The 26,938-nt window shown below is 45.8% G+C and overlaps 13 protein-coding genes across 13 annotated transcripts; 5 read left to right on the forward strand and 8 right to left on the reverse strand.

Moving 5' to 3' along the window:
* Positions 1 to 255: 255 nt before the first annotated feature.
* On the reverse strand, positions 256 to 877 carry V1508DRAFT_438604 (uncharacterized protein; the record flags this gene model as incomplete). Its single annotated transcript, XM_066942184.1, has 4 exons — positions 736 to 877; positions 643 to 648; positions 517 to 547; positions 256 to 448 (listed from the first exon to the last, which is right to left on the reverse strand). Exons 1-4 carry the CDS (start codon positions 794 to 796, stop codon positions 256 to 258), a joined length of 291 nt encoding a protein of 96 aa, XP_066796629.1. The 5' UTR covers positions 797 to 877.
* V1508DRAFT_414806 (Ima1 N-terminal domain-containing protein) lies at positions 878 to 3,275 on the reverse strand. Its single transcript, XM_066939981.1, has 4 exons — positions 3,010 to 3,275; positions 2,440 to 2,962; positions 2,111 to 2,394; positions 878 to 2,057 (listed from the first exon to the last, which is right to left on the reverse strand). The coding sequence occupies exons 1-4, from the start codon at positions 3,175 to 3,177 to the stop codon at positions 1,125 to 1,127; spliced, it is 1,908 nt and encodes a 635-aa protein (XP_066796630.1). The 5' UTR covers positions 3,178 to 3,275; the 3' UTR covers positions 878 to 1,124.
* Positions 3,276 to 3,361: 86 nt separating this feature from the next.
* Positions 3,362 to 5,178, forward strand: V1508DRAFT_384351 (uncharacterized protein). Its single transcript, XM_066937767.1, has 2 exons — positions 3,362 to 4,655; positions 4,712 to 5,178. Exons 1-2 carry the CDS (start codon positions 3,479 to 3,481, stop codon positions 4,849 to 4,851), a joined length of 1,317 nt encoding a protein of 438 aa, XP_066796631.1. The 5' UTR covers positions 3,362 to 3,478; the 3' UTR covers positions 4,852 to 5,178.
* V1508DRAFT_414810 (uncharacterized protein) lies at positions 4,976 to 6,547 on the reverse strand. The gene has a single exon (XM_066939982.1). The coding sequence runs from the start codon at positions 6,402 to 6,404 to the stop codon at positions 5,043 to 5,045; it is 1,362 nt and encodes a 453-aa protein (XP_066796632.1). The 5' UTR covers positions 6,405 to 6,547; the 3' UTR covers positions 4,976 to 5,042.
* On the forward strand, positions 6,527 to 7,601 carry V1508DRAFT_414812 (uncharacterized protein). The gene is made up of 3 exons (XM_066939983.1): positions 6,527 to 6,751; positions 6,815 to 7,385; positions 7,441 to 7,601. Exons 1-3 carry the CDS (start codon positions 6,614 to 6,616, stop codon positions 7,521 to 7,523), a joined length of 792 nt encoding a protein of 263 aa, XP_066796633.1. The 5' UTR covers positions 6,527 to 6,613; the 3' UTR covers positions 7,524 to 7,601.
* On the reverse strand, positions 7,516 to 9,054 carry V1508DRAFT_414813 (kinase-like domain-containing protein). The gene is made up of 2 exons (XM_066939984.1): positions 8,877 to 9,054; positions 7,516 to 8,819 (listed from the first exon to the last, which is right to left on the reverse strand). Exons 1-2 carry the CDS (start codon positions 8,947 to 8,949, stop codon positions 7,729 to 7,731), a joined length of 1,164 nt encoding a protein of 387 aa, XP_066796634.1. The 5' UTR covers positions 8,950 to 9,054; the 3' UTR covers positions 7,516 to 7,728.
* V1508DRAFT_414815 (fungal-specific transcription factor domain-containing protein) lies at positions 9,055 to 11,861 on the reverse strand. The gene is made up of 4 exons (XM_066939985.1): positions 10,593 to 11,861; positions 10,246 to 10,541; positions 9,973 to 10,190; positions 9,055 to 9,921 (listed from the first exon to the last, which is right to left on the reverse strand). The coding sequence occupies exons 1-4, from the start codon at positions 11,504 to 11,506 to the stop codon at positions 9,382 to 9,384; spliced, it is 1,968 nt and encodes a 655-aa protein (XP_066796635.1). The 5' UTR covers positions 11,507 to 11,861; the 3' UTR covers positions 9,055 to 9,381.
* Positions 11,862 to 11,943: 82 nt separating this feature from the next.
* Positions 11,944 to 13,531, forward strand: V1508DRAFT_414820 (uncharacterized protein). Its single transcript, XM_066939986.1, has 2 exons — positions 11,944 to 12,626; positions 12,678 to 13,531. Exons 1-2 carry the CDS (start codon positions 12,199 to 12,201, stop codon positions 13,438 to 13,440), a joined length of 1,191 nt encoding a protein of 396 aa, XP_066796636.1. The 5' UTR covers positions 11,944 to 12,198; the 3' UTR covers positions 13,441 to 13,531.
* Positions 13,532 to 13,551: 20 nt separating this feature from the next.
* On the reverse strand, positions 13,552 to 16,255 carry V1508DRAFT_69570 (uncharacterized protein). The gene is made up of 6 exons (XM_066943018.1): positions 15,997 to 16,255; positions 15,484 to 15,817; positions 15,301 to 15,434; positions 14,015 to 15,245; positions 13,817 to 13,966; positions 13,552 to 13,749 (listed from the first exon to the last, which is right to left on the reverse strand). Exons 2-6 carry the CDS (start codon positions 15,773 to 15,775, stop codon positions 13,664 to 13,666), a joined length of 1,893 nt encoding a protein of 630 aa, XP_066796637.1. The 5' UTR covers positions 15,776 to 15,817; positions 15,997 to 16,255; the 3' UTR covers positions 13,552 to 13,663.
* V1508DRAFT_414824 (uncharacterized protein) lies at positions 16,202 to 17,399 on the forward strand. Its single transcript, XM_066939987.1, has one exon. It carries the CDS (start codon positions 16,558 to 16,560, stop codon positions 17,266 to 17,268), a length of 711 nt encoding a protein of 236 aa, XP_066796638.1. The 5' UTR covers positions 16,202 to 16,557; the 3' UTR covers positions 17,269 to 17,399.
* A 112-nt stretch (positions 17,400 to 17,511) lies between these two features.
* Positions 17,512 to 18,949, forward strand: V1508DRAFT_414826 (uncharacterized protein). Its single transcript, XM_066939988.1, has 2 exons — positions 17,512 to 17,965; positions 18,027 to 18,949. Exons 1-2 carry the CDS (start codon positions 17,918 to 17,920, stop codon positions 18,849 to 18,851), a joined length of 873 nt encoding a protein of 290 aa, XP_066796639.1. The 5' UTR covers positions 17,512 to 17,917; the 3' UTR covers positions 18,852 to 18,949.
* Positions 18,745 to 24,482, reverse strand: V1508DRAFT_368591 (uncharacterized protein). Its single transcript, XM_066937412.1, has 5 exons — positions 24,347 to 24,482; positions 22,119 to 24,296; positions 20,821 to 22,065; positions 19,060 to 20,771; positions 18,745 to 19,006 (listed from the first exon to the last, which is right to left on the reverse strand). The coding sequence occupies exons 2-5, from the start codon at positions 24,291 to 24,293 to the stop codon at positions 18,952 to 18,954; spliced, it is 5,187 nt and encodes a 1,728-aa protein (XP_066796640.1). The 5' UTR covers positions 24,294 to 24,296; positions 24,347 to 24,482; the 3' UTR covers positions 18,745 to 18,951.
* A 1,312-nt stretch (positions 24,483 to 25,794) lies between these two features.
* Positions 25,795 to 26,837, reverse strand: V1508DRAFT_352721 (pseudouridine synthase; the record flags this gene model as incomplete). The annotated part of the gene is made up of 4 exons (XM_066936860.1): positions 25,795 to 25,959; positions 26,018 to 26,392; positions 26,449 to 26,514; positions 26,568 to 26,837. 4 exons carry the CDS (start codon positions 26,835 to 26,837, stop codon positions 25,795 to 25,797), a joined length of 876 nt encoding a protein of 291 aa, XP_066796641.1.
* Between the last annotated feature and the right edge of the window lie 101 nt (positions 26,838 to 26,938).

Consider the following 26,938-nt stretch of genomic DNA (forward strand, 5'->3'; position numbering starts at 1 on the left):
ACAGTATTTCGAAGGTAGCTCGTCGCTCGGAGCTATGGAATGAGAAACTAATTGCTTTCTCCTAATATTCACATTGATGAGATGCGTAATTGCACAACTGTACCTTCTCTCAATCCATTAAAGAATCAAAAATTCCATAAACTAGCCATAAACTTAAATGACAAAAAGCACCCATATCCGACCATTTTGTAATGGCATTATCTCACATGAAATTACAATATCCACCAACGATATCTCTACCAGCTAGGTGTGAAATTATGCCGGGAAGGCAGGATAAGGAGGCCAGCTATCTGGCTTTGGTGGGGAAGGATAACCATAGAGGTACGGCTTGAGCTTTCTCAGTTCGGCGGCGTCGGGCTCCTCTTGCTTGAGTCTGCCAATGTAAGGAACGTGGGCGCTAAACGGATGTGAGCAAATATGAATATGATGAATATCCGCCAATAATACACTTACTAGTACCTAGATTAATCAGTTAGCACGATAATTCTCATATCTTCTGCAACGTGAAGAACTTACCAGTAGTACCCGGTAATCGCGGTTCCGAGAGCTGCATCCGTTCATCAGCACATATTCACCGTGCATAACACTTTTCTTGATTTTCCATCTATTCTTACGCAATCTTACAAAACAGGCCTCACTTACAGAAAGCTAAACCAGTACAGTTAGCACCATCGATCACCAAAAACGGTACCAAACGCCAACCAGCGTAGAGGACCCGGAGCAAATCTTACTCACCAGTGACAATGTCACGAGTGACGCGTCGCCGCATCATCCCAGTAATCTTAGGAACGGCCATCTTGATTATAGTTGCCGTAATTTAAGATAGTTTGTGGAACTGTTTGAGAAATCAAAAAGGGCTGTTAAAGAGTGACATCGGCAAAATTGAAAGTGGTCTCCCATTGCAATCGACAACCAATCAACTGTCTAGAATAACAGAACCCTAACATCGACAGAAATGTGGTGCAAAGCTAGATCACAACTCACCGCTCATAAATGAGTCACATTATGGCATCCACTAATTGTGAATAATTCTTACAATCCCAATGGAAAGTATTTATTTACATACACTAATCATACGTATCTATGTTTATGAGAAATATTCATACGCCTGCTTCTTAACTTACCTATGCCAATCGGTCAATTGCCGTTGGCATAATACGCTGGTATACATAAATGCACGCGGCCAGAAGTCCAATCACAATAGCCGACGCGCTCAACCATTCCCTTAATCTAATCATAACGCGTACATCATTAGTTGTTGTTGCTTTCCATGACAATGGTGCGCTACTGGTACTGTTGCTAGTGAATCCCGCAGAATCGCTCAAGCGAAGGACTGGATCAAATAAATCTTCCAACCCCGTTGGCTCTTCTTTGGGGAAAAACCGCTGAGCTGCTAATCCCATGTCACGAGTGCTAGAGTCGTTGGTAGTACTTGTGGACGAACATTGTGTATGCGATATTGATGCCAGCTTATGCTGGAAATATTTCTCCTTTCCTTGCGAAGATGCACTTGAGTTGCTAACCACCGGGATCGATTGCTTTAATATCCCCGCGTTCCTTTTCGAGCCATTCGGAGGCGGTGCTAATGAATATCCAGGGGGAAGCTTTGGAATATCCGGTAATTCTGCAGAAACGGCATCGGTCATCGATACTTCGGGAACAAAGGAAGGTTTCCAGTCCATCTTGTCATCATCTGTAATCGTAGTCTCCATCTCGAAGCGCGGTGTCGAAGGAACCACCTGATAGGAAGGGATGGATTGCGGTATGCTGAAGAATGGATTTCTTCGTAGCTGAGATTGTGGAGATAGAGGCTGTCCTTGTTCCGTCGTTTCCGAACTATTGTGGTCCGAACTATGCTGAATTTGCCGCTGCAATGCAGCAGATTCAACAGGTCGCACCTTTAAGCAGGCCAAAGACACAGCGAGCACAAGAATTGTCGTAGTTGTAAAAAACATGTTAATTAACCTAAATGCGTTCTCGGAGATGCTCCAGTGGTGCATGCGGGGAAGTATGTACAATCCAACAAGCAATTGTACGAATAAGAAGCATTGACATCTCTAAACCGTCATTAGCTAACGTCCACATCTCTCGTCATTAAAAAGTCACGCACATAATAGTCCGATTTGCCGATGACGGTAACACGCATGGAAGACAGCAATGCATAAAGCAGTTTATAGTTCCAAAAAAAGTACAATACACTAAACGGCGTGATGCGATACAAGATGGAAAACAATGATGATCCCAGCTCGGACAGGTAAAGATCTTGCGGCCGGTCGGTTGCTATACAGACTTGCAATGCTGCATCACGTACGATCTTGAATATGAACCCAAGTGATCGATTTTCGGCATGTGCCAAGGCTAGTTTGCGTAGTTGAAGCGTCGGATACAGAGAATCTATTTTCATCAGCAAAGCCAACACAGTCACTATAAAAGACATACTGATAACAAATAATCCACAAAAGCCCAACATATGTGACCACCAAAGCATTCCTCGACATGTCCATACAAAAAGCTTCAGCCATGTCTGAAATGTCCACCTTGGGCGCAGTATTTTCCCTCGTGAGATACTGCCAAAGTCATTGCTGTTGGTGATCCCACTCATCGAATTGAGAGCGCCCTTATCCGCTTTATTCTTCAAACAACTTCCAAGAATACGTGCGCGCGCTTTATAATTGTTGTCAGAGAGCTTGCTTGTAACGGCATTTTGGCAGTTAATACAGTATGGCGGATACCGTCGTTCCAACTCCGCCTTATACCTCGGCAGTCCTTTCTCGTACTCTTTATAGTGACTATCGCATTCTGGCGGCAGATAGCTCGCTAGTGCTTCCAGTACTATTCTGTGATTCGTTTGACAATTCCTGCAGAATGGCGATTTAGGCTCATTGTTTGCTGAGCCATCTACTGTCAGATCATGTTCTGATGCTGACGCGTCTTCAGGAGTAAAATCCATTATCTCGCCAGTCTAAGTCGTTAGTCAATGCATAGCACAATCACGTCTCAATTAGTTACCTCATCCACAACATTGATGGCTTCACACAGTGGACATGTCCATTCATACGACGACGAATTGCGGTATGTAAGTTCCACCAAAGAATTCTCGTTGCAATAGAAACACAAACGGCACATAACACCACGCCGGGGCAGCGACGGTGACCGACTCAGTAAATTCCATGGCATTTCTTCTTAGAGCATTATCTACAGGAATAGTACAGCATATGTTGCAATGCCGTCGCTGTATTGACCCTAGTATGCGTGATGATGCAACCAGCTTGCGGATCAGGTTGTGCTTCAGGTTAGGGCCAATGTACTAAGGCGTGCCCAAACTTTAGCACGCGTTGATCAGCAAGTCTCGAGGAACTCACAACAATAAGCTGCCTCATTTGTTGACCTGAATTCATAAGTGCAACTTTTTGCGTGAACGTATTCGACTGAACGTATTGCCTCAATTGATTGCGACTTCGGAAGGTATATTTACGATATGGATTATTCGAAGCTTAAGGTGGTGGAGTTGAAGGAGGAGTTGAAAAATCGGGGACTCTCGACAGGTGGTTTAAAAAAGGATCTCATTCATCGTCTGACTGAGGCAGATGCGGTTAGCGCAGTAGAGTCAAATGAGTCTACTGAGGAACAGGCCAAAGCGACGGAGCAGGCAGCAGAAGGCGTGCCTGTGTTAGACACCAGCGAAATTGAGCCACGAGGGCCTTCTTCTGAATCCGCGAAAGGAGAGCAAGCTTCCGCACAGATCACCGATTCGGAGCCCGAAGCCACTGTCACAAAAGCAGCGGATTTAGATAAGGTGCCGGAGTTGGAGCTAAAGCCTGAGCTTGGAGAGCCTGCAAAAGACGAAGAGGTGCTAGAACAGACGTTGTTAACTGACGAGTCTGCACCAGTAAACGAGACTCCGGAGCAGCCAGCAGAAGCTGAGATCAAGCAGGATTCGATTATTGCAGAAGAATCAAATCCTACGGAAATATTGGAGTCATCGACGGTAACGAAGAGAAAGGCATCATTTGACACTGAAATTGAAGACTCGTCTCCTAAACGTATAAAGAATGGGTCTCGCCACGATCAGCAAATCGCTGAACGAGAACCAGAACCTAGTGGAACAGCCGAGCCAGCAATAAAGGTGGATGAGAAATTAGTGACTGTGGACCGCAATCCGAATACGCCGATGGAGAAATATCGCCCTACAAAGTCTGTTTATATGCAGAATTTCTCCAGACCTTTAAACATTCCTTCACTGAAAACACATCTGGAGACCTTGGCTGGATCCAAACTAGTTAAGTTTTGGATTGATAGTATTCGGACACATTGCTACGCTATCTTCGAGTCGGTGGAAGCGGCCACTAAAGTGAGGGAAGACATCTACGGGCAGACTTTTCCGCTAGACGAGAAGGGGCGGAAGAAACTAATAGCTGAGTACATTCCAGATTCTAAAGTCGACGAATGGATAGCATTTGAAGAAGGTGATCAAGGTAGATTGCGGAAATGGGAGGTTGCTTTTGGCGATGGCTTAATTAACGGTGTGGATACGGACGAAATAAAACTCATCGAAGCAGGTACGAAGCCAACAAACAATGGTCCTTCATTCAGAGACAGACTTAATCCAAGACATTCACCGTGGGTGGATACTACGCGAAGTACGAGAATTGCAGGTACGCGCTAATGAAGTTTTCTTTGCTTTGCTCGTTACTCTGACATAGTCAATCAGATTCTGGCACCGCAAACATGGCCAATGTCAAAGTGAAGACATTGAGTGACCTATTCAAGAAGACAAATGCTAAGCCTTCTTTGTATTATTGCGAGGCTCCTGAGGACGTTGTAAGGGAACGATTGAGGAAACTACAATAATAGATGCAGATAGTCTGATGATGCTTGACTTCTGTTTGGGTGTTGGTGAGTACGGAGCTCTGGTGTGTCCAAATGACTTTCTTTGTACTATACTTATTAGGAGGGTGTATATTATTGATAAAGAGTAGTAAGTGATCCGTTAGGGTTCTTAAAATTAATCAAGCTATGACAATAGGTCGGCACAAATGTCCTCATATCTCAATTTGTACAACGTTGTCATCAAATGTCACTGATTTCTTTCGCACTCTAACCGAATCCGAAATCTTTTTCTTACTTTTGCCTTTCGTCTTCTTTTTCTTCTTAGGACCGTCTGCATCAGCGGCTGGCTTCGTAAATACATTATCCTTTGAGCTTGGCTCCGTTGGACTGTCGTCTAACTTCCGGTGTTGTTCAAGCATACATCGTGCGCAAGTACACCAGAAGCCCCAGCCTTCCAGTAACTTTTGTCTTCGAAACGTTACATCTTTCTTTAAGTCTACATACGTAGTTGTCAACTCCTCGCCGGGACGTAACTGGCGGTTTGCGGTAATCTTCACACCTGCAGTTCGCCCGACTATTTTAACGTCGACGTTGGGCTCACAACTGTGGTTGAGATGGGATTGCAGCAGGTATATGCTCCCGTCGAGATTGTTTATATTGACCATTCCGATACCGGAGAGATACTCTTCGTATGATGGTGTCGACAGGTGAGAGAAGAATTTGCAGAGCACTTTATAACCCTCTTGCCACAAAATGTCCAATTGTTCGCCAACGAATAACTTCTCATACTGAGGATCAGCTTTCTGGCGGATGTCCTGTCTGACCTTTGCCAAACCGTCAACACCCTCCCTGACAGTATGTTTCGAGGACGGGTCCTCGTCCTGGTCATCGAAAGTCGCGGCGGCCAGCGTGTACGCATATTGATAGAACCCGCTCCATTCATTTTCAACCGCAAACTGTTCAATAGCGCTCCATTCTGATGTGTACTTTCCGTGCCTTATATATTTATGCAGTTTATCCATTTTTCGACATCGACTGGAGCACCATCTGCCGCTGCAAGTCGAGCATGACGCTATCAATGAGGACATAGACACTAACGGCCTGGCGCAGTACGCGCATGCTTTTCCTGTTGGTATTAAGCCGACCAGTGAGATTGGAGGAATCAGGACGAGGGCCTGTTCAGTCCATAGCACTGTGCCTTCCGGGATCGATTCGGTTTTTGGCAATTTAGAAGTGACCTGAAGACCTTTGCCTCGTGACTGTGAGTTGAAAACTTCTATTGCAGGTGGCAAGCTCAGATTTTCGATGGGACTTGAAACAGTCTGCGAGACATATAAGCGATTACGAAACTCGTCCGCAATAGATACATCGTTATCGTTCGAGGTAGCCGTCGATGAAATGTGTATCAGCGAATGGGACCGTAGAATTGACTTCAATCTGTTGACTGACAGTACCCATGTTGGCTCCTCACTTTTGATCTTTGCGTGGAGTTTCGCAATTCCTAGTTCAGGCTCGGATTTCTTGATAGCCAGCACAAACTGTACGATTTCATCTTCAGTTGGATTCTTTTCCATTTGTTGCTATGTGATGTTGAAGAGAACACTAAATCGAATGGTATGCACGTGCACATCCGGAAGCCTTTGGTTGAGAAAGTCGGAGTTGGACGCCACGACAAAACTCTGTTCGGCAAACGGTTTCTTGACGAGAGCAACCTCATCGTGACCGACAACTAGTTAATGTGCAACTCCACTATCGCCATTCATACAAACCGCAGGTCGTCGTAATGCCTCCACGTCTCAACATCGTCGTCCCTGTCAAGCGAGTCATCGACTTTGCCATCAAGCCGCGAATCAACGCGAGCAAGAACGCCATCGAGACTAACGGCGTAAAGTTCAGTTTGAACCCGTTCTGTGAGATTGCCGTACGTGCCGACGATCCGCAGTCTAAAACTAAATCGTCGTATATACTGACTGCGGCTTCTTAGGTCGAGGAAGCCGTTCGACTTCGTGAATCAAGCAAGGATCTCGTTGAATCAATCACTCTGGTATCTGCAGGGAGCGCAAAAGCACAAGACACGCTTCGTGCGGGATTGGCGCTAGGTGCCGACAAGGCCACCTTAATAGAGATCCCGGCAATAGACGACTCCAAGTCACTAGAGCTTGAACCATTGGCTGTTGCCAAGCTGCTCAGAGCCTTTGTCAAGAAGTCCAATGCCAATCTCGTGATTATGGGTAAGCAGGCGATCGATGACGACAGCAACCAGACCGGTCAGATGCTCGCAGGACTGTTGAACTGGTCCCAAGCTACTAATGCCAGCAAAGTTACCGTTGACGAAGCCAGTGGTGTCGTTACCGTATCAAGAGAGGTCGATGGAGGTACAGAGACTCTGTCTGCTCCTTTACCGCTTGTCATTACCACTGATTTACGACTCAATACTCCCAGATACACGAAATTGCAAGATATCATGAAAGCCAAGAAGAAGAAGACCGAGAAGGTCTCTCCAGAAAGTCTTGGGGTCGATATCTCCTCTCGACTGGAAATTCTCTCCCTCTCAGGTATGGTTTATCAATGTATCTTCTGTCCTGCGCAGATTATTAACAGTTTTAATAGAACCCTCAAAGCGTACTGGTGGAGGCAAGGTCGACAGTGTCGATGCATTAATTGGCAAGTTGAAGGAGACGGGCGCCATATAAACGCTATTTTATTGTGATGTATTGGCACCTACATAACAGAATTAGAAATACAAAATTTAATATATTCATTCCTGCTGACGATGCTCCAATAAGAGCTTGCAATCCAACTAATTCATTGCTATTCTATATACAACTCAGGTTTCATAAGCCACAATACACAATCCGTAAAATATCCAACGCCGACTCGTTCCAAACCACGTAAGCACTAAAATAACTTCTTCGCAACGCCTGCCAATCTCCGCTCTCGTTCCTTCTCAGCTTCACTGCTAACGTCATCCTTATCTATTCTTCTCAACGCGCCCGAAAATCCTGTATTATCACTACCGACTTTCACTTCATTCGCATTATCGTCTTTCTTACTTAACTTTGGCAGCAAGTCAGGCTCAGTTGGTCTGGGAAGTTCTCTGAAGTATTCCGAGCCCAACGCGTCTCTAGTGTCTATTCGTTTGGCGGGATCAAGGGTTGTCATCTTGCATAGTAAATCCAGCGCGTTCTCCGAAGCAGCAGAAAATCGCATCCTCATTTCATCTCGCGAAGGAGCCGGATAGATCCCAGATTTCTTGCCAGTGTCTGCTGTCGAACTCTTAGCTGTATCGTAGAAAAAATCTGGCAACAACGAAATGCCGGGCCACGTTTGTTCCGTCGGAGTACCAAGCGCTCGGAAAGTCAGGTCGAGTTGATCGAGGTCCGTTTGGCCAGGAAGGTACGGCGTCCGAAGCATGAGCTCCGCAAATATAGTACCAACTGCCCATACGTCGACCTTCCTAGTATAAATCTTGGAGCCAAGTAACAATTCCGGTGCACGATACCATCTCGTTACGACCGTTGGCGTCATGACATCATAAGGCCCAGGCTGTTTCCTCGCTAGGCCAAAATCCGCCAGTTTCAAGTGCCCGGACGGAGAAAGCAGCAAGTTATTGGGCTTTAGATCTCGATGGAGGACATTATGGCGATGGCAGTGATAGAGACCGGCAAATGTCATTCGCATCCATGACTTTATATCGGCAGCTGTGAACACGACAGATCGATCCTTAATGATCATTTCTAAATCTGCTGACAAATATTCCAATACCAAATTAAGACTTCGAGAAGTTCCCGATGAGATAAATACGTCAATAAGTTCAATAACATTCTCATGCCGTAGTTCACTGAGAAATTTGATCTCTCGAATAGCGGACATGTCAAGTCCATTTTTAAACTGTCCCACTTTGATTTTCTTTATGGCAACCACGCGAGACGTAGACAATTGTCGGCCTAGATATACAACGGCATAAGTACCTTCACCGACCTTTCGTTCTATCCGACTTTGTTAGTGACTACCAAAAGATCAGAGGATGCGGGAACTGCTCATACCTTTAATATATCGATCTCGCCTTCCAACGCCTAGGCGTTTTTTGCCATTAGCTACTCGAGCCTTCTCCTCCATAGCTCTGATCTTAATAGCGTATATCTATGTAGTCGGACACGGATTATAGAAATCTAACCGGAGATCAATTCTACTATTCACTCAGTAAGGGGAACTATATTTAGAGAAGCAGTGAAAGCCGAATTCATTAGGTCCAACCCTAAAGTTCAACAATGGCATGGCCGCCGAAACTTGACCAAATTTGTGGAATACATGTCGAAGCAGATCGACATGTCTGGTGTTGTTCTGGGGCTAAATTACGAGTTATACAAATGACCCTATACGCAAATACATAGTTGCTTCACACCAATTTTCCAAAGGCCAACGTTCAGGCAATACCATCGCGACACAATCGTGGCATAGACAAGTCAATAATAAACGGAAGAATAATCCATAAAATACACTATCCAACTTATCGTACATCGTTAATCATGCGAATTTCGTATATATGCTTCACAGCGTTTCCACCGGTTTATTGTCCGTGGGTAACATGAAGCCGGATTTAAGCCAATCGAAACCTTCATACCATTGATCCCAAAACTGCAGATTATCAAGGTCAAGAGAAGTGTTATTTTCTACAACACTGTCATCGGCAAGTTTGGATACCTGCGAACCTATACTCTCCACACTAAAATGTCTAATGCCCTGTGTAGCCTCTGCTGGCGCTCGAGGCAGTGATGGTGGTCGGTCGTTAATAGCAACCGGTTCCCTCGGAAAGAAACTTACTTGGGACTCTACGTTGTCATTGAGGAAAGCAGCCTTCTCGACATTAGCGGCTTCGAAAGCCTCTCTTGCACGAGCTTGCACTTGCTCTATCATGGCCAATCCACTCTCCACGCCAATGTCCTTCTTCATCAGTCGATAGCATTCCAACGCTATATTGATGATGTCGAAATTAGTCATAACCTCGTCCTTACTTGATGGATCTCGCAGAACATCGAAGAGAAGAATCGCACACGCATTCTGCAAAAACATAGAATTAAACCTCATTTTCTACAGTTACGTTAGCTCAACTGCAATGAATAATCGGAGGTATGTACGTACAGCTAGCATAGGAGTCGACGAATATGACCGAGCCAACAGAAGTAAGAGTCCCCTTCCAGCGTCAACAGCTCGACGGCATGCATCTGGCAAAAACGCACGATCTTCTGAATGGGGCGGTGATGTTAATCCTTGCTCTGCCTGTAGTCTTTCTTGTTTCCGTATAAGTCCATCAATCAGCAAGAATGGTCTGTAAGTGAGAGTCTTGAATATGTAGAAGTCTACGACACATTAGCTGCCCACATGCTATAATCTAAGCTCTCGAGAAACACTTACGGCAGCCGATAACGAATGCATCTGCGTGTAGCACAACTCCTGGTCTTCCGAAATCTTCGAATCTCAAGTTTGAAGGCAGATCGGCTTGATACATGGCCAGTTCTTCGTCAATGGCTCTAGCACTCTCCCAGATTGCTAGTACCGATGAATTATGTAAGCCGTAAATCAGTTTCGATGACTTCATGCTAATTCGGCCCAACGGAGCCATATAGCGTAGAAAATCGTTATCTGGGAGGGAAACATCCAATTCGCTATCATTGAATGCAGATGGACGCCCGAGACTAATTGACAACAGTCTGCGATATCGTTAGATGACGTGTCAGACCGTTCACCATCGGCTCACTCGCCTTTCAAAAGAGTACAACGACCATATTGTGACCCGTCGATCCTCACTGCTTCGGGAAGCATCGTAGGCATATTGCGACAGCGATGGAAACTCCCTATGAAGACCACAAGCATATGCTAGACGTACGCCTTGCCCCGATAGATTATAAGCACTGTTCATATTTCCAGACATGGCTTGATAATGGCTCAGCAACAAAAGTACTTTCACTCGGTCAGTACTTATGATTTCGCTAGTTGCCTTCACTATTTCGACTGCTCGATCGTACAGTAAATTACTCCAATCGTTCTCGCCGTCAAGACTAGCTCCAGTAGCCAAAACACCCAGCAGCCCTGCTTCACTCTTGAAAGACAGTGTTTTTGAACTGTACATAGAATCCAACACGCCCTGCAAGTACGACTGTGAATAGACCGGCATGACATACCCAATTGTCTTCGAAAAATTGTCCAGAAATTTGGCAGCTGTCCCCGGATCCAAAAATTTCACGGTACCTGCAGATGACCCGGCTTCCAGGTTTCGCTCCACATTCCATCCTAAAAACAAGTCTCGGAATCCGTATTTCTTGATACCTTCAGGCACGTCACCCACGCCGTTCATCTCAATGGTTCCGGCATTTATCTCCTGGTGAATATGCTGAATGAACGAAAACGACGACGCCGGCCCGTAGTAGATAAAGCTGTCTAGGCTAGGATTAGTTGCCGTAATACCACTGTACACTGTGCTATGGATCGGACTCTGTTGTGCTATGGGTGACGTTTTCAATACAGGGGACTCAGTCTTGCGACGCTTATACTGCTCTGCCATAGGCGATGACTGGCTCGATCCGACGGACCCATTGATGTCTGCGTTACTCTTATCATCATCCTTGTAATAGCACATAGCACCGCGTACACTACATTGTCCACAGCTTGGAGTCATACCATCGCATTTGACCTTGCGACGGCGACAGATCTGACATGCCCGCCTAGTTCGAAGACGTGGATACTCTGGTATCGGTGAAACTGTAGAGAAAAGTGTTAGATCTAGCTTAAATCGGGGACCAAGGATTCGAACCAGGTCGTCGGGACGACATTTTTGGACTTCGCGGCCAAGCTTACCGAAACTATACCCTTTTGAGTGACTGATAGTTTTTCCAGATTATAGCTATTTTCGAGCACAATTATCCGTTTTATATAGTTCTAGAGATCATACAATTCTTCCCTTAGATCGGGGAAGGAATACAAGCTGGGTGGTGATGTGGAGGCTGGGGCTGTATTGGATTCACACCGAGTTCTGCGGCGGAAGAACTCATCACCCCTGACTGCCGCGCGTAAGACAAGACGAGGTCGGCCGGTGCAAACCATCCTACGGCATTAGCCTACTCCAATTATTATTCGGCTTAGCTTTTTGACAGGAACTTTTAGCGAATTTTTGTGAATTTTGCAATTTTAAGAGATACAAATTACAATATTACATTAGCATTCCATCGACTAAAATTTTTTTGACTACCTATCAATTTAGTCATCAACCCTACGCCAGAGATTTCAGTTCGTGAGCCGCTACGACCCGGCGAAGTAAATCATATTGCCATAAAACACAGACGCCACCTACTTCCGAGCACACTGGCAAAAATGACTGCTGGCGAAGAAAAGAAACCGTCCAAGCGGAAACGTGACGCAGAGTTCGAGGAAATTGAAATTGACGTGAATTTGCCTGAACCATTATCCAAGAAAGCGCAACGCAGCAAGAAAAAATCTTCTTCGAAGTCGGCTTCTAAAGACGATTCAAGCAATACGAGCAAGACTGCGACCGCTGAGAGCGATTTAAAAGAATTTTCCGGTAATCAGAACCCGCAGGACAAGACTCAGTCACCTAAGAAGAAGCAACAGTCAGATTATGGCGTCTGGATCGGAAATTTGTCCTTCAACTTGAACAAAGATGATCTTCGACGATTTTTTGTTAGCAAGTCTATTAGTAGCGAAGGCAGCTCAGGTGCCATAAAGAGCGAGGAAATAATACGAGTACATTTGCCGAAAAAAGCTGGCGGTCAAAATAAAGGGTGCGTGGCAGATAGATATTTTGGTTAATTTTGAAGCTTATCTTGATCTAGATTCGCCTATGTTGATTTCGACAGGGAAGCGGCTATGCTTAATGCGATTGCTTTATCAGAGACTCCATTTGAAGGGCGAAAAGTGTTAATAAAAGACGCGCGAGTTTTCGACGGATCTCATTCCCCAGGTGGTACTGTAACCAGGACAAAGTCAGGCAAGCCACCCACCAAAATTTTGTTCGTCGGGAACTTGCCTTTCGAAACCAAAGAGACAGATCTCCAGGAGAAGTTTGCGATTCCTATTAAATCACGCATAAGTAGTGATGACGGCGAGGAGTCAGAAAAAAACTTTGAAATTATTAAGCCATTTCGCGTCCGAATGGCTACCTTCCAAGATTCAGGTAATTGCAAAGGATTTGCATTCATAGATTATGCCTCCAGTGACGAAGCAGAAAGGGTATTGAACATACTCGGATCAAGTATCAAGATCTTAGGGCGAACAGGAGTCAAAGTCGAATTTGGTGAGGACAGATCGTTCCGATGGAAGGTCAAACAGGACGACGAGGCACAAGAGGACGAGAGCACCAAACCGGTGAACAAATCGTTCTTTTTGGATGCAACAGAGAAGGCGAAGCAGAAGGGTAGTGAACAAAAGCCATATGAAGAACCAGCTCGAAAGCGACACATTGACAGGAAGAAGATTGATGCTAATTCAAAATCTTCCAAAATGAGGATCCCACCCGGCATGGCGCTTGCAAATTCCCAGCGGGCAAAAGTTTCGATTGTACCCTCAGAGGGCAAGAAAACTGTATTTACCGATTAGAATAATGTATAAGTAGAAGTAAAATATTTATCCAATATATATATGATTGGAGTGAATTTGATTTCGTACATCACAATAATACAATGATGACATATCAGTAAGATGGCAATACAAGCCAATAAACTAATCCATAAATCTCACAATGAGAACTTTGACATAAATCGTACAAGTTATATGCCCAAATAATCTGCAATAAAATTCATTCCTATATTTTTGTCGGCCCTTACATGCCCATCCCCTGCGACATCCCGGCCAGACGCGCCTTCAATTGTGGATAGTTCTCAATCAACTTGGCCTGTGTCTTGGCAGCTGAGAATTAAGTTTCATTAGCAAAAACTGATCTGCAATTGGTAACGGCTGACTATTCATGACTCACCTTCTATGTATGTAGCAGCCTGTGTAATCTCAGTCTCAGTTCGGGCAAGCTCTAATTGCTTCTCAAAGTAGACTAGGGCATCATTCATTCTATTCTGTGACAGCACCAACTGCGCAAGGGTACCGACAGCGATATCGCTCTGGGGATCCACTAATTGAACTATTAGCCCGAATTCAAATGCACACCTTGGAGACTTACATAATAACGCCTTCTTGCAGAGCTCCTCGGCCTCCTGAACAGTACCTTGCTTGTAGTGCCACAAAACGAAGGCTTTGTTAATCAATGGCAGAACATTGATACCGCTAGTTTTTTGGCTCGTCTCGATTTCGAACGCCTGATCGAATTTCTCAATAGCATCCGAATATCGCTGCTGATCCATCAAGAGCTCACCATAATAGTTGAAAACGTCAGGAGTCTTGTCGAAGTTCTTGATGCACCGCCTGAACCCTGCCATGGCTGAAGAAGTTGATCCAAGCTTGTACTGCGTAACAGCCAACTGAATGTGAGAATATACAAACTTCTTGTCCAAATCAATAGACTTCTGATAGTCCTTGGCAGCATCAGCAAACTCCGAGAGTAGGAAATGAATCTGACCTCTATGATAGTAAATATCTGGGGAAGTAGGGTCAAGAGCAATGGCAGACTCAAAGTCGGCATTACACTTGACGGGGTCAGAGAGATCCATGAACAGAAGCGCTCTCTTGACATAAGATTGAACACATGGAGCAAGATCAATGCTCTTATTCAAGTCCTCCATAGCACCCTGGTTGTCAGCCATCAAAAATTTGAAGGTTCCCCGAAGGTCCAATGCCAACGCCATGTTCTCGGCGTCGAGCTCGACAGCCTTTGTAAAGGCATTGTAAGCCTCTTCATACGACTCCACAGTCTTCTTTTCCATAGCCTCCAGTCCTAACTTCAAGTAGTAATTACCGGAACCATCAGAGGCTGAGGAGACTTCAGACGGAATTGATCGCTCATGAAAAGAATCAAGATATGACGTGACGAACGCAATCGATGGTAAGGCGCGCTTCTTGGTCTTTAGCAGTTCCTGAGCTCTTATTTCGCCGCACTTTTGTAAAAGTCTGTCAATAGAAGCACTCAGAGGATCGTTAGGGGAACCGCTCAAAATACAGACTGCAGTATAGTCGACGATTGCATCCGGATACTGCTGGAGCTTCTCATAGGCATTCCCTCGGCGAGATAGCGCTTTAAGGTATTCTGGCTCTAACTCAAGAGCTGCGGTCGCGTCCTCAACCACTTTCTCCCACTTCTCCTGTGCGCTGTAGCACGCAGCCCTGTTCGAGTAGAAAACGGCATCAGGACTCAATGAGATTGCATTGGTATAGAGCTCGATTGCCTTCTCGTAATTCTTCTTCTTGAATTCACCATTTCCAGCATTCTTGTACTGTATCGAATATTCTTTTCGGGTCTAAATGTGCGTCGATTAGACTGCAAATCTGCAATGCTGAACAAATTCAACATACATCCGGCGAAACACCAGTCAAAGCTTCGCCGCTAATATCTGGAAGGTCTGACTTGTCATCTTCAAGGGTTGGCTGCGCCACTGGCTTAGTCTCGGTGCTGCTTAATTTTTCGTCTCCGCTGGATTCTTTTGCACCTGCGAGAGCTGTCAATACCTGCATAGGACAAACAAAAACCAAACCCACCTTCTTGCTTCTCCCTCTCCTTCTTCTGCTTTCTCTTCTCCTTTTTGGCTTTCTTCTTATCGCTGGCACTCTTGGTCTCAGGGACCGTCGCGTGTGGAAGGGACGACGGGGAAGTTGGACCTGATGGTTTCTTGTAGTAAACGTAGTAAACGCCCGCACCGGACACAACCACAAAGGTAGCGGCACCAATAGTATATATTAGTGTCTTGTTATCTGCAACAAATTTCGAAAACCGAGACCATAGTGATGGGGGTGCCGATGTTATAACCGGAACAGGTGATGCTGGGGCCATTGCTGATTCGCACGCCTATTTTTGTATGATATGATTGTGCAGCTAATTATCCAAACAAATGCGTTAGCGACAAACGTTCTAAATTATATATGCCATAAATATCTTTCGAAATTGTTCAAACGTGTTATGGCGTAGAACATGGCAAGTTAGATTCCAGCAAAAACGATGAGCTAGACTCAGCCAGGTGAATCTGCTGGGACTCTGGAAATACAAACACATACCAGAAGTCACCGTTAGAAATTATGTAATTGCCGAGCGCACTTGTTGGGTAAATAACAACAATTAGTAAATCACCAATTTGAATGACAGTCGTCGAATTACAGTCGTCTGCGGTAATGTAACAAAATCTTCGCTTTCTCGGTCTCAAATATTCTGCGTTCAGGGTAAATGCGTCGGACGTCGGGGCATCGGCTCCAAATCCCTTCCGCACACAATATCCGACGACTGACCACAATTTAGCGACGTCTCCTGTTGGAACAGCTAGACATGGTGTACTCCTGATAAATTCCAGGATTCTTGAACTTATCAATCTGCAAGCATATGTACACTACAGAAGGCGGTAGGTAGTGATACAAAAGCGTGCGTGTTCTAAGTCTTTTTGACCGTCGTCTACTCTGATAAGTTGGCGATTAGGGCATAAATGCCGAAACTCGGTACAGAACGAACGTTACGTTTTAGACTACGAGCTCCGAAGTGTTCACATCCGTATTGTAGGCAACTACATACACTGATTTGCGCGGATTTGCAGTTTTACTGTTATCATTTGTTCAATCATCACTACTATGATTCTGTTTGAATATCCTTTTGTGTTTCTGGCACCTCTTTGGCTAATGCCGTCAATTGCTCTGGCGTGTTTACTAATTGCCTCATCAACAGAGTGCATGCACAAACTTCTTGTTGAAAATCACGCCGCTCCCCAGACAAGTGGCATTGTGACATACTTTCTGACATATTTATGGGATTGTGGGTCTAAAGGTATCAGAGATATAAAAGCTGACATGAGGAATGAGAAACTATACGCGAAGTGCTCAACTAAGCTCTCTATCAAGCGTCAGGAAGATGAGTCGATTGGCTCGCGGAGACATGTGCGTTGTATGCAGCTTATATCGAATTTCGGCACCAATTCCAACGGAATAAGCAAGCTTACACAAAGTTCTTCATGTATCAATGAAATGCGTGGATTGAATGGAGCAGCATCAGGTTCTCATCCTGGGATGGAGAGCCTGTATATCGATGATTGCACTAGAAAGCCAGTTAACGGTAAACGAATAAGAAATACGCTGAGACCGTTCCACAGGCAATTCTTGACTGTGAAGTCAAAGATGAAAATAAGGAGTGTAGCTAAGCACTCTACGGACAGTTGTGCCAGCCAAATTACACTTGCAACATCCGGAAATTGTCTTCCTTCGAAGAGAAAGGGAAGACCGTTACTGTCAATACGCACAATAAAGAAATTATTTCCTGATTCTGCAATGCGTACGAAGTCTTCTTAGTGGAGTATGACGTTATTACTGAACTCTCTTGTGTGATTCTCAGAAGAAATATTACAACATATTTCGGTCATGGTATTGTAATTATATATGTTGTTGCAATAAGTATTAATATATTATATAATAAACTTTAACAGACTGAGTATAAAATGCACTGACAGTGTAGTGTTTGCTATCCTAAGCATAATAAAGTGGAAATATTGTCGGGCATCGCAATGACTTTGCCCGTCTTGTATCCAATGCAAAAAAACTTCTTACATATCAGTCGGAAATGTTCGAAGCATGAAGGGGACGACTCCACAGTCCGCAGAGCATCCATTTGAGCGTTCCTCACGGTAGGGTATGGAATGAACACAAAGGGTTAGAGCAAATCAGTATAGCTCCAATGATTGAAAGATATGACGCTGCCCAGTTCAAAGACATAAAGGATATTGATATTGTAAAATAATGTCTCAAAGTGGTCTTAACAAGTTTTCGCAGTAGATGCGCTTGGACGCATTGCCAATATTACAATATGTGATGTGCGACGCGCTTCCTGCTACCTTCGATCATTCATTATTACCCGTTCGACTCACCTTTTATCCGATCCGTATCTTCATGACGGCTGAGACTTGATATATGTATATGACGCCTGCTGCCACAATGAGATGACATGTCGGCAGTTATTTCGTCGGTTAAGAAAGATAGTCTGTTGAGCAATGTACGTCGTGTTCTCGTAAGACAAATATTAGATTGAAACCTTGGCATGTTAACGTTATTAGCTTATCGACACATCGTCGCAAAAGTCGACTAATCCACCTCGGCCTATTCCAATTCCATACTTCGACGACTACCGTCACACGTTTGATTCGCCACTCCAAAACATTACTGTTGTCGCCGGCCCACCCTTCTCTGGCAAAACCCAACTGCTCTCAGGATTTTGCTCCCTTTTCAGTGGCTTGGTGGTAATATTGGACCTTGACGGCCGATTTGACATTCTTGACGAGCGAGCAAGCATTTTAGTTATCCGACCATCCAGTCAAGATGAGTTTATTGAATGTATTGTACAATTGCTGTCTGCATCATTGTTCGCCAAATTCGACGACCAACGCGGTAATCTCACTCTTACTTCCAATAGCATCACATTCTATCAATTTGCAAATCAAGCAGCAGCTGAACTACGTGAGCCATTGGCAGCTATTATGATTGATGGCCTGGGATCCTATTATTGGTCTTGCATAGTCGCTGGAACGTGGACGCATCTTACATCTCGAACGTTCGAGCTCGTGCGACAGATTTCAGCGCGATATGGCGATATACCTGCCATTGTGAGCATCACTGCGTTTTCACCACCATCAGCAACGGCGTCGCCGCTAAATAGTACTACAGTGTGGCCCATGTTGCAGGGAGCTGACGTTTATATCTTTCCAACACGAATCTCTGTCGTGCAACGTCTCCATGACGAATGCGACCGTGCGAAAGACGAATCGGACTCAGATTGGCTCAAGGCAAGTAATATTAGAGTCTCTATTGGCTTTGTTCAGGCCAATGTTATCAAATATCTCAGAATGACTATTGATGACCGTGGCATCACGTTTAGAGAATGACAGGTAATGAAATTGTTTACCGCAGAAGTAGCCCTCCGACACCTTCAGGAATATCCTTATGTACAAAAATTACAATTGCCTTAACATCACTCTGAAACAACTAATCGTAGATTTCAATTGGCGGGATTCTGTCGATATTGTAAAACCAATTTCCACTATACAAATAGTTAGCCAATGTCATGAGAACTTAACTCAAATCAAAGCATACGCCTCGTCTTCCTTGAGCAACCAGTCCGACGGGAAGACAATCAAGTGCCCACGAATCTCATTCAACATATTCTCAGCAGCATCTTTGTCCAAAACATTGTCAATGGTGCTGCTACGCTTTCTGCGAGCTCGCCTGGTTGTGCCAGGATGGGTGGTTGTGCCGGGATGGGTGGTTGTGCCGGGATGGGTGCTGCTGTCAGTTGTACGACGGCGACGACGGCTCCCAGTACCATTACTTCCCTGGGCTTGCACGTCCTCATCGGATCCAATGTGCTTGTCCATCATGGTTTCATTACCACGAGTCGAATCGGATGAGAAATGATCCTTAGCCTGCTCGTTTGCTTTTGATAAAGTGGACGAAACATTCGACACCATGCGCTCCCCTTCTACTGCTGCTGCCCGAAATGAACCACTAATCGCTGTCGTTCCAATGCCGCCAGCGCCACTCCCGCTTTGCGGTCCAAGCTTGCGAGCAACCCGATCTTCAGAAAATCCAAAGACACTACCGCGTTGCATCTGGGCGAACTTCTCGCCATGTGCAACATAGGCCTTGTAGTCTTTCCACGTACGCACTTCGTTGTCAGGCTGGCATCTGAAGACTTCACGGTAGATGTTAGTATTGTTGAGCGCATGTGCGAGCCATATATCATAATAAAAGTTCTCATCGAGTGGATCTTCAAATGAAAACGGACTAATGCGCTTCAAAGTCGTTGTCTCTGTCTCGAAAATCTCCAACATTTCAGTATCTGCCAAATACGACTTTGCCGGGTCCAACGTAAGCGACCTCATGCGCCGCTCAAAATCAGCTGGCTCGTCAGTGGGAGGCTCAATATTGACATCTATATGACTGGACGGCTCGTTCGCCTCCTTGATGATATTAGTGCTACTGAGTCGATGGCCGGCCGGTAAAGATATTTCTCGAGTATGTTCTCTGTCGCTGGCGTCTACTACCTCGGAATAAATGCGCCGGCGAATGGCTTCTTCCATTTTTGCCTCTGCCTCGCCGCTTTCGTGCATACGATCTGGCCCATAACCAGCGAGATCGGCGGCGTGATACTCCCTGTCAATCTCGTGCTGCTGGCTCTCAGGATCCTGCAATCCAGTATCCATGGGGCTATAATCGGGCGAATGGTTTCTATGCGCCTCAGCCGAGGACTCCGCGATCTCATCATCATTAGGATCGATAACTGGGCCCTTTCCGTTTGTCGCATTCACACGAAGCCTCGAACTACTCCGCCCAGCAGCAGAAGACGCCATCGACACAAAACTCGAGTTGTCATCGCTGCTAATGTGGTCGCTATCGCTTTGCTCCTCCACATGCGATTCGTACATCCCTTCATTAGTCATTGCCCCGTCATGAACCATGCTCTGCGGTCGGGGACCAGCATCACGGAGCTTCTCGAGCGTCGTCCAAATATTTTGTCTGTTGAGATCAAATGCGATATCTTCCTGCTCGCCCTTTGCAGGCGACATGGCTTTCCGTTCGAGTTCATCCAGTGCATCGACGTCGATACCCAGATGTTCGCGCATCAAACGGACTCGCAAGGTGTGAGGGAAGCGCCCGACCATGTATGGCTGACCACCCATAGTCGACTCAATTTGGTCCGTATCGCGTACAAAGGCAGCTACTTCAGAATCTCTGGAGCCACGCATCGATCGCTCATTAATATTGGCAGAGCCAATGATTGCGACGCGGTCATCCACAACCAAAATCTGTATGATGATTAGAAGAAATACACCGATCAGTACGAGTCACGCCCACCTTCGCGTGAATATACAGCTGCTCGGTGACAAGCTGTCGGTTAGGTCCCACGACGCCCCATTTTCTCAACGCAAAGAACTGAACGTAATCCTCCGGATTAATTCCCGCACGCTGCAATCTCCCAAATATACTGTTTGGACCCCGCGAAATTGTTCTGAACTGGCACTGCATAATCAGTCGCACAGAAGTACCATCCTGTTGATCTACTTCTGCTTCAAAACCTGGCATGAGCGGAATTATAATCACTGCACGCCAGTTTTCGTCGTGCTTGTGTGCACGCATTATACGCTCGACGAGAGCATCCCCGATCTGGTTCTCGATCACTGTGCCGTCGACAGTAGTAGAAGAAATGAAGAATTGATTCTCAATGTAGATGAAGTGGTCTGATTGTTCAATCGCTTTGAGATACGCGTTCAGAATCGAATGCTCAACCTTGTCATTCCGCATACCTAGCGACCATGTGCAAGCTGATCGGAGAAGTTGAACTTCGCACGTACCCAGGTGGCCCATAATCTCGATCTCAGCATCAGTGAAGTCTGGGGGTGGCAGAAGCACCGGAGCAGGTCGGGTCGACCGCTTTTGGCGAATCAGATAGTTCCACCGTTGAACGAAATGACGTGCGGCATCGCGAGCGGGTTGACCAACAATCTGCATGTGCACATCGTGCCACGGCATACGAGGAACTTTTGCACGATCGTACATGTCGTCATAAGGCTTGTGAAGTTCGTAGAAATCCTGTACACGTGCATTCGAGTAGTCCTTCCCAACCCACAATTGAGTGTCCTGTCCAAAATCGACTTTGCTACCTCGATCGAACCCAGTCGGCTTATTGTCTGTCAAGACATGCTGTGGAGTGTCCCATCTACCAAAGCACAGATCTAAACCACCAATGAATGCAATAACATGATCAACTATGACTAGCTTTTCATGATGCGCCCAGAACAAAATATTCTGACGGAATTGGTTTGGCGATCGCGCGACAAAGATATTCCGATGAAGATCGAGAAGGGACTGCTTGGTGTACTGTGAGTCAATCGGAATAGCAGCTCCGACATTGCGATACAGAATAACAAAGATTTTGACACCCTCTTCAGCCTTGCGTTTGAGTAATCTGTCGAGGCGCCATTGCTGATTACCGTGAGCCGGACGACGGAGGTAAATCTCGGGACTAAGCCACCAATCATGGATGTATACGACGTCTTTTGCCATATCGATTGCATGACTCACATTCCAGAAATAGTCACGCTATAAAATTTGTTAGTAACTAATGGATCACTTAGTCCGATAACGTGACTTACTCCGTCAACAAACCATTGGGCAGAGACATTATACCTCACAGGTGCAAAACTATCAAAGCGATGGCTCTTGGACCACAAAGTATGTCTCTGCATATATTCAATACTCTCTATCCACTGCTTCATTTGTTTGTCCGAAAGAGCCAGCAACTTCACTTTGCGTTCCGAATTCTCCAAATTTAGTGTAACTCGAAGCTTGGCACTTTCTTGCACGGACCGCGTGATGCTCTTTTGCTGTCTGTTACCGTTTTCCTCTCCTTCCGCCTCATTTTTGTCTTCCCTATGCAAAGCGCCTCTGGCTTTATAAAAGTATTTAAAATCGGCGTCAATCATAAATACATCAACCGGCACAACGTTCAACATACTGTCGACAACGAGAACGTATGAATGTCGAACTAAAACCCATTTTGGCTTGTATCGTGTAAACATAGACATAATATGGTTTGGTCTTAAGTCTTGCGTTCTCCAACCGCGAGATGAGGATGTAGAAATTACTGACAACAGACCTTCCTTCCCATGATATGACTTCTCAATCGACAATCTCAGTCCCATAGCTGACAACTCAAGAAACTTGCAAATACGATTCGCCTCACCCTGAAATATCATCAACTTAATCAAGCTTTTGAGGTAGGCTTCTAATTGATGCCTTTGATTCTCAATAAATTTAAAATGCTTCTGCGATGCCTGCTGTGACTGAGTATGGGACTGACCACGTGAATAAGCTGGTCCAGGCGAGCTTGCTGGAATTGGACTGTCTTCTGCTGGAACACTGACAAGACTCTGCTTAGAGTTGAGCCCCCCTCGTCTGAGTATGCTAAGCTTGTCTCCATCACTCTCATCGATGAGGCCACGTACTCCTCGAAGGTACGGAATAGCGGCTTTTGGAAAATGCGGTATGTCGCGGGCGAAAGATACACCCATAGTACCTCCAGTAGTAGAGGAATAAATATTCCTCTGGATATTGAGCATACGCAATCTGGAATGCAAAGTGAAAAAGTCCCTGAAATCGCGATGAACGACCCATTTCATTCGCGTAGGGCCCGATCCATACTCAAGTTCAATCCGGAATATGGTATGTTGGCGATCCTCTTGACGTGTAGAGTCCGTGATTTTGATATTCAACTGCTCCAACAAAACTGGTAGTCGTCGTTGGCCATTTTCATCTCGCTTGAACGACGAAGCAAGTATAACTGCCGCTGGGGCGCCGGCGGACAGTTCGGCAATAAGTTCCGCTGACTTTTCGTGATCGTGCGATACGTCTTCTTCTTTCTTCTTTTTCGTGAAGTTGATGAATTTCAATGTGGATCGAATATCCTTCCAACGCTGAGGGTTGAGACCAGCTACGGTCCCATGATGTTCCTGTTCGCCGGCATCAACGTCCAAAGTGGACCCGTGCCTATTGCTGGATTCGTAATTGTGAAATCCCGCAAACCGCATAAGCGATGGAGCAATCTTGCGCGACTTTTCGCTATCCGAAATTGCTGATGTAGTAGCACGCCGAGGTATAGAGGCATTGGGAGTAAATGGACTTGTTGTGTCAGACGACGCAATGTCTCTTCCGTCTTCCTGCGCTTTTTCGACAACAGAATTGCGATTGCTAGTGCTCGCCTGTCCTTCCTCAGCAGCCATTGCACCTCGTAACCGATCCAGCCAACCATCCGCTGCTGAAAACACTTTTCCCCATCCAGCACCATTTTCTGGCGTGTGCGGCGAATGCGTTTCATCTCGCGATTCGGTTGGCGAACTATTCTCCGCAAACACCAACGCTCGCTGCTGCGGCACGCTTATGAGATGATCATGTTTTGCTGCCGTTGTGTCCTTGACCTGCTCGCCGCTAGTAGGCTTTGAACTGTTGCTAACCATGGTAGGTACGTTCGAATCTGAGCTGACACGTCGGATTCCTGGCACGGCGTGGTTGGCGTCGGTTGGGGCTTCCCACTCTGCATCTGGAGATCCGGTCTTGCCGCTCGAGTCAGTATCGCCGATGGAGTCAGTGTCGTCGCTGCTCTTGTTTCTTTCCTCGCTACTGGTTGCGAATAGCCGAGGCAGCTTCTCTGCAACACCAGCCATCGACGACTGCTTGTGCTCTCCATGCGGGCGTTTCCCGAGGTCGTGCTCGTCAGCGTTATGCACTTTATTTGGTGGTTGCTTAGCGAGGATCCCGACCGCAGCCGTCATTGTCTACCTCAACCGTGTTAGCCACTGATCTGGCCGTTCGCTTCAATCCATACCGAGCAGACAGTACATGCGTATGTCACACTAAGAAATACAAGCAGACTTATATGTATTAAAATATAATTGCTGCTGATTACGCGACAATAGAATAATTGGGTGCGTCCAGTGTTGTCTATGCTCCATACCTTTTACTGGTTGGGTACTTGCATTCCCAGCACACATCCTACGTACTCCACACCAACGCGGTGTTACGGTTAGGGGCAAACGTAGCAAATTTAGGACCGAGTTCAATGCACTAAGCCGTATGTGGAATGCGTTTCGTCACCATGCGTCTTATGCCGACCACATCGCGTGCGGCGCCCACGAGGAGTTCGTGCCGACAGGTATTTTACGGCTTGTCCAATATGTTAGATATGGAATTCACATTCAAGATACAAGTATCATTAAGTGAGGTAGGAGCTGCATCCATTAGGCGAGAACATGTTCCATCTTAAGCTGTAGACCTCCTTCTATCATTGCGACGATGAGGAATCAATCTACTGCAGTATCTATTCAGTCAAGAAGTCTGTGTAACAAAATCCCAATCCCACTGGCAAGTTCGAATCGTCTCACATTCCTATTACCAAAGTATGCGTCATCCCTACCTTACGAAATCAAATTAATCCCGGAATTCAAAAGATCTTCTTCTCTGCTCACAGCTTATAGTCTCAATCAGCAAGCCAAATGTCGAATTGATCTGTCTAACAATGCTGTGAGAAGGAGCCACCGATAATTGTCAGCAGAACTCTAGCACGGAGTCAACGGCACAATCGGCTATTATTGAATCAAAGTTGTCCCCTTCTTAAGGTGTTCTCAGCTTTTTGGGGAGCATTCCTAGACCGTGGCAATACTCGGCGGGATGCTAAGGTAACTTACCGCGGATAGAATAACTGCTCATTTCTGTCTATAAGTCATAGAAACATTCACGCTTTATAATCCAACGTAGTAAGGGAGTCCGAGCATTCTGTCAGGGAACAAATGCAGCATTGCGGAGAAGCGGAGAATGCCCATGAGAGATTGGACTTGATTGGTCGCCAGTGGCTGACTTGATCTGATACTCTGAACAGAACCGGCAAGGAGTTCCGCCGCGGAAGCTGCTTTCTGCAGGTAGGCTTCCTAATCCACATTCCTTAACTCAACACCTCTCAATTGCCGCGAGTCTACTGGCCAGAAATGCTTCGAATCGCAAACGGGCCATTACGATAATTCACCTCCAGAGAACACATTGATTATATGCACGTTGCATTGCAATGACAAAAGATCATGTCCATTGGGTGATAGCATATAGAGTGGCTAAGTGACTATTAAACTGGTGCTTCTCAAAGATCTGGTCTGCAAAAAGTCGGCTTGCCCACCGTATTGCACCTCGAAGGAGGTCATGAGGTCGCTAAGCACATGACTGTATACGCGAATAATCCTAACACAGGGACGTTTGCACAAGATAGTGTTATCACAATAGTAGAGTTCAACTTGAATCTGCTACTCTGTCTGATCTGATAGTACCTGTACGTGGTGTACCTGGCCATATATTCCGATACACCTCATTAGTGGTAGGATCCACAACACCGGCCCAAAAATCGTTCACGCCCCATAATATCGGCGCTCTAACAGTGTCCCAGTGGAGACCGGTCTAAGCGTAGAATGGTCAGCATGACACCTCAATGATTCAATAACCACACAGACTTCACCTTAAAGTCTAGTCTCCAGGAATGCAGAGCAATGCACTGTGATGCACCGCCAGTTTGATAGTGGTCGGCACCGTACCGTACATCCCCGACAATAGGTGCCTGTAGAACATAAGCGCAATGACGACGCAGCTGATGTTTGCGACCAGTTACAGGCTCCAACGCAAGCAGGATCTTTCCTTTGCCGAGGAACTTCAACACTTCAAATTTGGTTACGGCCTCGAGCGGTTCAGGGGATTTATCGAACAATAATGGACGTGAAATAGTTCCGGATATGTAAGAGTTGTCAGTCTTTAATGCAATATCCTCGGGCGGATTTGAGACAATGCGACCAAGTCTTAGTGGGCTGTTTCGTTCCGGCGCAACAATCGCCAGATACTGCCTGTTATTAGCAAAACATATATGCGTTCGTTCGCTGAACCTTGAGAGCGTACTGTCTTCTTTAATTGCCAGCCTTTATCGCCACCCAGCTTCAAATTTTTCGAAAAGTTTCTCGCAGCCTAGATCAGTCAGCCATGCAGATTATGCATTGCAGCCAAGGGTCCTCACACACCTGCAAACTAGTAGCAACTGCCATCGCACCACTGACTCCATAATCCAACCGATGCACCAGTTTCGGTTCAGTAAATGGCGCATCAGGCTTCTCCGGAAACAAGTCCGGGTGGCTCCGGGCAAGAAGGTCGAGCAAGGTTAACTGTTTGTCTTGTACTGGACCGGACATTCGACCGAACTTGGGCGCAGCGCGGTTGACTTGGGAGTACACTAACGGCGGTTTATTAACGATTGTAAAGTGTCGCGTATGCCTTAGTATTGGAATCTCCATTATCAATGCTTCTTAAATTCTCCATGAGAAATGTTAGACAGCGAATTTGAAAACCCAACGGTCCTCTGCAAAGGGCTGACGTCGTGAAAAAAAGAGCCGCA

The sequence above is a fragment of the Lipomyces doorenjongii genome, assembly GCF_038497915.1.
Source record: "Lipomyces doorenjongii strain NRRL Y-27504 unplaced genomic scaffold V1508scaffold_16, whole genome shotgun sequence".
Lineage (NCBI taxonomy): Eukaryota > Fungi > Ascomycota > Lipomycetes > Lipomycetales > Lipomycetaceae > Lipomyces > Lipomyces doorenjongii.

Bases quoted from the DNA above. Each gene is read 5' to 3' on its own strand.
- V1508DRAFT_414813 (XM_066939984.1), bottom strand. From the start codon at position 8,949: ATGGAGGAGAAGGCTCGAGTAGCTAATGGCAAAAAACGCCTAGGCGTT. The intron at 8,820-8,876 runs GTATGAGCAGTT...AAAGTCGGATAG, and splicing joins GCGAGATCGATATATTAAAG to AACGAAAGGTCGGTGAAGGT.
- V1508DRAFT_414810 (XM_066939982.1), bottom strand. From the start codon at position 6,404: ATGGAAAAGAATCCAACTGAAGATGAAATCGTACAGTTTGTGCTGGCT.
- V1508DRAFT_368591 (XM_066937412.1), bottom strand. From the start codon at position 24,293: ATGACGGCTGCGGTCGGGATCCTCGCTAAGCAACCACCAAATAAAGTG. The intron at 22,066-22,118 runs GTAAGTCACGTT...CAAATTTTATAG, and splicing joins CCCAATGGTTTGTTGACGGA to CGTGACTATTTCTGGAATGT. The intron at 20,772-20,820 runs GTGGGCGTGACT...ATCATCATACAG, and splicing joins AGCTGTATATTCACGCGAAG to ATTTTGGTTGTGGATGACCG.
- V1508DRAFT_414806 (XM_066939981.1), bottom strand. From the start codon at position 3,177: ATGCCATGGAATTTACTGAGTCGGTCACCGTCGCTGCCCCGGCGTGGT. The intron at 2,395-2,439 runs GTATGTCTTTTA...TGATGAAAATAG, and splicing joins TTGTGGATTATTTGTTATCA to ATTCTCTGTATCCGACGCTT. The intron at 2,058-2,110 runs GTGCGTGACTTT...ATGACGGTTTAG, and splicing joins TCGGCAAATCGGACTATTAT to AGATGTCAATGCTTCTTATT.
- V1508DRAFT_414824 (XM_066939987.1), top strand. From the start codon at position 16,558: ATGATTCTGTTTGAATATCCTTTTGTGTTTCTGGCACCTCTTTGGCTA.
- V1508DRAFT_414812 (XM_066939983.1), top strand. From the start codon at position 6,614: ATGCCTCCACGTCTCAACATCGTCGTCCCTGTCAAGCGAGTCATCGAC. The intron at 6,752-6,814 runs GTACGTGCCGAC...GCGGCTTCTTAG, and splicing joins ACCCGTTCTGTGAGATTGCC to GTCGAGGAAGCCGTTCGACT. The intron at 7,386-7,440 runs GTATGGTTTATC...CAGTTTTAATAG, and splicing joins GGAAATTCTCTCCCTCTCAG to AACCCTCAAAGCGTACTGGT.
- V1508DRAFT_414820 (XM_066939986.1), top strand. From the start codon at position 12,199: ATGACTGCTGGCGAAGAAAAGAAACCGTCCAAGCGGAAACGTGACGCA. The intron at 12,627-12,677 runs GTGCGTGGCAGA...ATCTTGATCTAG, and splicing joins GCTGGCGGTCAAAATAAAGG to ATTCGCCTATGTTGATTTCG.
- V1508DRAFT_69570 (XM_066943018.1), bottom strand. From the start codon at position 15,775: ATGGCCCCAGCATCACCTGTTCCGGTTATAACATCGGCACCCCCATCA. The intron at 15,435-15,483 runs GTGGGTTTGGTT...CAGCTCTCGCAG, and splicing joins GGAGAGGGAGAAGCAAGAAG to GTGCAAAAGAATCCAGCGGA. The intron at 15,246-15,300 runs GTATGTTGAATT...ACGCACATTTAG, and splicing joins TGACTGGTGTTTCGCCGGAT to ACCCGAAAAGAATATTCGAT.
- V1508DRAFT_414815 (XM_066939985.1), bottom strand. From the start codon at position 11,506: ATGACTCCAAGCTGTGGACAATGTAGTGTACGCGGTGCTATGTGCTAT. The intron at 10,542-10,592 runs GCGAGTGAGCCG...ACGATATCGCAG, and splicing joins TCGTTGTACTCTTTTGAAAG to ACTGTTGTCAATTAGTCTCG. The intron at 10,191-10,245 runs GTAAGTGTTTCT...AATGTGTCGTAG, and splicing joins TGCATTCGTTATCGGCTGCC to ACTTCTACATATTCAAGACT.
- V1508DRAFT_414826 (XM_066939988.1), top strand. From the start codon at position 17,918: ATGTCGGCAGTTATTTCGTCGGTTAAGAAAGATAGTCTGTTGAGCAAT. The intron at 17,966-18,026 runs GTACGTCGTGTT...TAACGTTATTAG, and splicing joins AAGATAGTCTGTTGAGCAAT to CTTATCGACACATCGTCGCA.
- V1508DRAFT_384351 (XM_066937767.1), top strand. From the start codon at position 3,479: ATGGATTATTCGAAGCTTAAGGTGGTGGAGTTGAAGGAGGAGTTGAAA. The intron at 4,656-4,711 runs GTACGCGCTAAT...ATAGTCAATCAG, and splicing joins GCGAAGTACGAGAATTGCAG to ATTCTGGCACCGCAAACATG.